The sequence below is a fragment of the Aricia agestis genome, chromosome 15 (genome assembly GCF_905147365.1).
Source record: "Aricia agestis chromosome 15, ilAriAges1.1, whole genome shotgun sequence".
Classification (NCBI taxonomy): domain Eukaryota; kingdom Metazoa; phylum Arthropoda; class Insecta; order Lepidoptera; family Lycaenidae; genus Aricia; species Aricia agestis.
In genome coordinates, this window is record NC_056420.1 from 6849754 (window position 1) to 6857197 (window position 7444).

At 42.0% G+C, this 7444-nt stretch overlaps 1 protein-coding gene across 2 annotated transcripts in view; it reads right to left on the reverse strand.

Annotated features, from left to right (window-relative positions):
- Positions 1-1190: 1190 nt before the first annotated feature.
- The window catches only part of LOC121734039 (serine/arginine repetitive matrix protein 1), a 225029-nt gene continuing 218775 nt past the window's right edge, over positions 1191-7444 (reverse strand). For both annotated transcript variants that reach the window (XM_042124441.1, XM_042124442.1), the window contains 4 exons: positions 4245-6302; positions 3666-3801; positions 3374-3493; positions 1191-3100 (listed from right to left, as the gene is read on the reverse strand). In XM_042124441.1, the coding sequence (XP_041980375.1) occupies positions 2914-3100; positions 3374-3493; positions 3666-3801; positions 4245-6302 (2501 nt within the window). In that variant the 3' untranslated portion in view covers positions 1191-2913. The remainder of the gene's footprint in view (positions 3101-3373; positions 3494-3665; positions 3802-4244; positions 6303-7444) is intronic.

Here is a 7444-nt window from a genome sequence, read left to right on the forward strand (position 1 = left end):
TTTTTACCTTGCGTTAAAGTTACTTCACCATGTTAATAGATGGCACTTAAGTGTTTCACCAAAAATATGATTAAATAATTAAAATATTGGCAAGACACAGAGGATTAGTGTCTAAACACACTAGGCCGAAGTTACGCGGCGTAAATTCCGCGTGATTACGTCAACGTATACAAAATACGGACGGAACGCGATGGAATAGTGTGTCATACATTGCGGGCGTTTAGTGTCTAAACACACTATGCCGAAGTTACGCGTCGGAAATTCCGCATGATTACGCCATACAATCGCATACAAAATACGGACGGAACGCGACGAAATAGTGTGTCATGTGATTTTCCGCCGCGTAACTTCGGCCTAGTGTGTTTAGATACTAATCATGCTGAATTTACGCCGCGTAACTTCGGCCTAGTGTGTTTAGACACTTAGGGAAAGGCACATTAAATGTGCTTAAAAATTAAAGAGAAATTTTCTCTTCTCTGGAACTGCTTGAAGATGCCTTTTGGATTCCTAATCTTGCGCGCTGACTGTTGTATGGAATGCCTCTTCTAAAGGTTATAATTATATGGACCTATACTAAATAATAACTATATTATTATACTGGGAAAAGGTGAGGGTAGACGGAAAACTTTACCGCTACCGGAAAACAAGCGCGTGTCAGGTCACGACTCAGGGTTTAATATTTCTATACAATAATAAATAAGGAAAGCCGTGTTTACGTATTTCACAACTAGGTGGCGCATTGCGTGAGTAAAATATATTTCTATACAATAATATTTATTTATTAAGGTAGGTAACAATAATTATAATAATTGTTACCTAGTCATAATTTAGAACAATTTTATATGTTTTTATATATAAAATATTTATAGAACCCTTCTTTAATATAATATTTTTATCACGCAATGCGCCACCTAGTGGTAAAATACGTAAACACGGTTTTTTAATTATTTTTATTTCTTAACATTTATAGAGCTTTGAAAATAGCAATCAGCATTTAAAATTTAATTTTAACTCTGATAATATGAAATGCTATGCAATCTGCACTACACATTTTAAATTGTGTCTACTGGGGACCGGGGAGACCAACTTGTATTACAACTTTGGAGTTACCATAGTTTGTTACTTGTAGTAAAAACTGATCCTAAAAATGATCCTTGGGTTCTTTAAAGGATTAACAAAAAAAACTTGCAGAATTTTAAACATTTTTATTATCATTCGTTTTCAAACTACACCTTCAAATTGATTATAACTAGGGTAAGCTATAACTACCTAACATACGACCTCGCTACGTCGTTAATGCAAAAATTTTGACACTTCAAAATGTTCAACAAAAAATTATACATACATTAACCTACAATCCTTTATAGAACTACGTTACTTATGCGGTACAAGCGGATGAGCAGAGGCCGCGTTAGCGCGTAGCCAAGTCGTTCAATTGTTCATTTTGCTCACACGCAGTATACTAGTAAAATATTATGTAAATAATTATTGTTATTAAAATTAGTTGCACACTTGCGTAGCTGCTGCGCGGTGGTTTAGTAACCTTAAATATACTTCACATCAAAATTCGCTCGTTACATCCAGTGTAAATACAATTCAAATCACTCAACAAAACATCCAAACACAATTTTAAGTCTCGAACAACGTTGTTAGTTACAAAATCAGGTACAAATTAATATAAATTAAGTCTAAGGTAACTGAATCGCTCAGGAAGATATTTGAGATCACGTTTTTCAACATTCGCTATCAATCCGGACATTTATTCACAAATAAAGCATAACGCTCTATAAACACTAATTTTTTTGGCTTTTCTTTTATCCAACTAAATCACAGAAAAAACTATAATGTCACATCGCTACCTCACTTTCGGTGAAAATGAAGCGTCGATATCTAATCTATATTAAATACGAGGGGCCCATAAACATCGTAATCCTACTTAATTAAGTCTAATGTAACAAAAAATATAAATAAGTCAATGTGAATATTACATAACATGTGCAATCTTTCTATGATCTTAATTATACGCGAATGTGCCATAAATATGGGTTATTTACTAGAAACGATTGCTACATCATGTAAGACGCAATCGCGTCTTGGGCCTTGGCCTTTTACTCCTGTGCCTCCGACACTCCTTATTCTATTACATTGTAAAACTGTCCTATTGCGGTGCAAAAGTTACTAACTCTTAATACTATTGCTACTTATGAATTGAAAAGATTGCACGGCCATAACTCGTGTATGAATTAAGTCTAATGATAAAGTGTTGTGAAAAAATAAATAAATACACACAGTATCAAAACCAACCTTACTACTATGGAGTAAAATATATTAATCTGCATTCACGACCGGCGCTTTCCCATTGCATTCGATAGATGGCGTTACGGCTTAAACTATATCAAACTTGCGTCTAAATAAAATAATCTAGGTTCTATAAATATTAAAATAAATAAGTTACCTAAATACGTACTGGAAAAGCGCCTCGACCGAACAGGCGTCTTTTAGGCCACGGCCGTCCTATTCTGAATTGGTCCAATAATCATCGCGAAATATAAATAAAATAGCGAATAAAGCATACTGTAACACTAATTCGTTAACATTAAGTGATATAGAAAAAGCATACAGTATCAAAACTCGTGGGACTAGCGAGGTTCAGAACCTCAGGTCAAGCCTTACGCTTACACTATCTTTGGTATCATTCACTGATCTAAGCTATAACACATAACCGCTTACTTTACGAATAAATATCAAAACCTTCCAAAATTTACACCCATTCGAAACTTCTCGGATCGAAAAATTTTCGAATTCACTCCCAACCGTTTTCGAATCGGTCGGAAACTTCCCGAATGATTCGAAAAGTTTACGAATTGAATCCGACAGTTCTTGAATCGGTCCAGTTTCCTTCTGATTCTTCTTTCAGAGTAGAACTGCCTGAAGAGGTGTGGAGAGTGCCATGTGCTCCGCTCCTCGAACTGGCAGTCTTTGGGCTGTGACGTAATGCCGCATCAGTGCAGGGACGGTAGGGAAGGCGGTAGCCGCACCACCCAAAGTGTAGCCCTCGCCGCCACGACAGATACGCATATGCATGAAGCCACGAGTCGATCTGGAAATAACAAAATTTTGAAATGTAAACAATCTGGACTTTGATATTGTCAACAAGAAAGATTAAAGAGACGCTATTAGAAATTACATAATATCTATTTAACTTGATGATATTGATGCTATTGGACAGAAAGAAAACAGTTTTACCGTTTAGACATAAAAGTTAAAAGCTGGAATAAAAAAGAAACTACAGCTAAAGTATGACTATTAAGGAGTCCTAGCAACTAAAATCCTAACATAATATAAGATCCAGTAGATATTTAAAGGTACTTACTTCAAACTGAGCGAGTAGTCGTGTTTAGTGGATTCACTGTTCCTCACGAGGAAGGCGCCTTCGTTGGCGTCCCGCAGCAGACCCTCCGCCTCCAAGCGTGAGAGCGTCCCATGGTACCACCTGGAAATAAATTAAATAATACATTAATAACATGCAAATTCAAAAAACTTCATTCGAAAGAGAATTTTGTTAGATCATCCAAATATAATGCAATTCAAATTTTTCTCAAACTTACTATAAATGTAATTTTAAGTAGTATTAATAACAATGTTTATAATAATAAGATACATACCCTTGTCGGTCAAGTGGCAAAGAGGAGTCAATCAAATCTCGAGGTGGGGCGATAGGACCCAAATTCAGATGTAAGCCCTTAGAACCGCCGCCACCGCTGCCACTGTCGAAATTCAACGTGAGTTTGTGCTTCTTTCCTGGAAACAATAAAAACAAAACATAAACAAAAACTTAACAATGACAATAAAAAATATTTACCGTGACAGTATCACAAAATAAATTAGCCTTAAAAGCAACAACAAACGAAGCATGCCACATCTCATTACGTCAATCCACGAGCAATCAAAAACTCCTAATGCAACAATACGTTTACAAATTGCCCCGAACATACAGGAAAAACTTGGGCAAAAAGCACTCAAGTAAATTATATCGGGAGTCGAGAAATCTGGAGTCATACATCTTAATCGGCATAATACAGTAGCGGTCGCGTCGAGTTACGTCTTGTAAAAATTGAACTCGACGGACCCTCGGATTTCAGAGATTGACGTGTGGTACCGTCGGCATTTAAGAGAAATGCAACATGGCAGGCTAATCCGATAGAAAATCACGAAAAACTTTTGTGAAAAATAATAATGCTCACCTTGATTTAAATCCTGAACGCTTTGGCTGGACGACGCGTTGGAGATCGCTTCACCGAAGTCGCTGTTGAGTTGGAGGGACTGTCCGCGCAGTTTGCGGCGTAATTTTGGCATATCAAATGGCAAGGATCTCAAATCGACTTCGGCTTCGGCTCGACGTCTTCTCAGTTTAGGCATATCGAATGGAAGATCGGAAAGGTCTCCCCCGTCGTCCTTTCGCTCCTCTTCGGTGTTACTGTTTTTAAAATTTATGAACGCATTTCGCGAATCGACACCTTCTCTAGAGTGAATGGATATGCCACTGTCGGATCCTTGAATCTCAGTGTCACCCGGTGTCGAGTGTCGAAAAGCAAGATTCAGTAAGTTTCTATTTTGCAACGCGCGTCGCTTAGGTTTGGGTAGTATTTCGACGGTCGTCTGAATAGTCGTGTTTCCAGTTTCCGCGTCCTCCGGCGACACTTTCTGCGAGTTGTTGTTTTTGTTGTTGTCTGACGTCTCCGACGCTGGTTCCTGCGAGGACTTGTCAGATATAGGGCTCAAAATATGTAACTTAGTTGGATGGTGGCCGAACCCGGACAATTGCATGTGGTGTGACTTCATAAACGGGACGTTGCCCGAATCTGAGCTGTGCGAACTTAGAGAAGAAGAATGCCTACTTTCGGAACTACTGCTACTCCTATCGCCCTCGCTGTTACTACTCCGCAGCGACTCCATGCTTCCGCCGCTACTGCTCGTAGCCATACTCTCGGTGCTGGAATACTTTCTTCTCGGACGCGCAATGCCAGGCCTGCCTTTGAACTCCATTATAGGGCCGACCCCCTTGGGCCCCGGGTACCGATTCAGTTCAGGTGTGTCCGAATCGGAGGTGGGTCGACCCTTAATCTCTAAAAAAATACCGTCTTTAGATTGTCCCCTCTCATCGTCTCCATCTCGAGATTCCCGACTCGAATCCCTCAAGCGCTGTCCCACGTCGAGTTCCGTCGACACCGAAGCCTTGACGTCCGTCATGCTCGCGTCGCTGCTGGTCGGCGTATCCCTCGCTCGTAACGATTTCACGGGTAACCTTAGGTCCTTGAGACGGGGATGAGCCGGCTGCGTCTGGGGCAAGTTCGGGGCACTCTTTATACTGTTCATGGCGTATCCATCCTTTTGCTGAAATTTTGTCGGGAGGGGCGCCGTCGACGGCGGCGACGGAGTGTACCCGCGCAGGGGCAGCTGCGACGACGTCGAGCGCTCGTCCTCCTCGATATGCACTTTCTCGAGCTCTTCAGACAGGGCGCAAGCATTGTTTTCCGTTTCTCTCTTTTGACGGATAGTGGGTATTTTGGAGCGGCGCACGCTGTCCGTTTTCATGGTCACCTTCCGGCGACCTTTGTAGTCCGGTTCGCCGCGCTCGACCGCCTCGAAGGCGGACGAGGCGGACGAGATCACTTTCCGCTCCTCGGCCTGCAGGAGGGCCGGGTGGTTGCTGACCCGGTCGAAGTCGTCCAGGTCATCGTCGGAGCGGGCTATCTTGCAGTCGAAGGCGGTCTCGTAGATCTGTCGCGTGCTCATCTCTCGGGGCCAGCGCGGCAGGGGCGCCGGCACGTAAAACACGCTGCGGGACGGCCGATGCTCCTCTACATCTTCGGGCGCGGCGCACACGCAGCCGGCCGCGTCGCGCCCGCGGCGCCTCGGCGGCATCCACGCGCTCTCGCCGGACGAAGAGGACGACCTCTCTAGCTCACGGAAGCCATCCTCCGCCACCGAGAATCGTTTGGGCAGGTTCGGTCGCTGGGCGACGTGGGGGGCGTCGAGGCTGGCTGACTTCCTGTAGCGCGGGCCTCGGGACGAGGATGTGGACACGGTGGGCGCGGATGGTGCGGGCGGCGGGGGGGCGGTCTTGAACAGGTCGCCGTAGTAATAGGGGCTGGGGTTCCTGCGCGGCGCGTTGGCGTAGCGCGGGTCGGAGCGCCCGCTGTCGGGTGAGTGCAGGGACGGGGCGGTTGCGAACGGATCGAACTCACCGAACTCGTCCTCCTCGCCCTCGGATGAGGACGATCTATCCTCCGATGATGATTCTGAAACAACAAAATAAATTTCAATCGCTGCACCATACATACCGTGACTCACGTTATGTAATTCTAGTCGCGTAGATTCATATTACATAACGAATACTTTACATTAATATTTAATGACTTGTGTGCAACGACGATTAGAAATAAGTGCATATTTGCGGAATTTTGTGCAGATCATTTCCTTAAGTGCTCGAAAGTAAAATGCAAGGAAACGGTTACGGGCCCTACGTCTCGCAGTTTGTCTCAAGTAGCCGTGTTTAAATGAGCATTGTACTCATATTCTTACCTGAAAAAGCATAATTTTCCTTTCCATTTTACAAAGGATACGAAAAAATTTAAATTTTGTTCGTTTGCATACCAGACATTTTTGAAACCTACATTTAAAATTTGAATACAAGAAATACGTTTTATTTGATTCATGAATTAAAAGAATAAGAAATACAATAAATAAGTCGTATAAAAATGTTGTAGGCAATCATCGCATTTTTCAACACACATCACCCTACCCTATATTTCAGATTCGGATTTTTCTTAGCTCGAGTGCCCTTACCTCGCTATAGTTAATGAACGCAATAATTCCCTTTTAACCCGCCTGCTAATGTTATTTCAAAGCCACCCTAATGAGAATTCCTTGCTTCGTACAACAAAGGCATCTGCATGCACGCTCGACACAAAAAGTCTGGATTTAAAGCCCGGAGCTGCGACAAATACATAAATAGCTGGTTATGCACATGGAATATTAGTAGCCATGCGGATTTTTGCCTTTGTACGGGGCATCAGTGGAATTAAACCAGCACAAAGCGTGCGTGGACATAAACTTCGTCAGCGTATGCACTGACAAAGATGTCTGCTTACTATGATGACCATTGAAAATGAAAATATCTTTAGAGTTGCCTTTATTATGATTATTATTTATAAGTATCCTCTAGCATCCTCTAGTGCTATTAAATGTTTAGTAAAGTATACAGTGGATAATAAAATAAATTCCTTTTAGTCAATCGCATTTGGCTAGACACTTAAGAGTCTAGATATTTATTATTACGACTACTTTAGTATTAACAAAGAGTAAATTAAGAAACACTTATTTCTAAAATCTCAAACATTATTTCCTAAAGGCAAATTTGTATTGATGTATCCGATCCCCC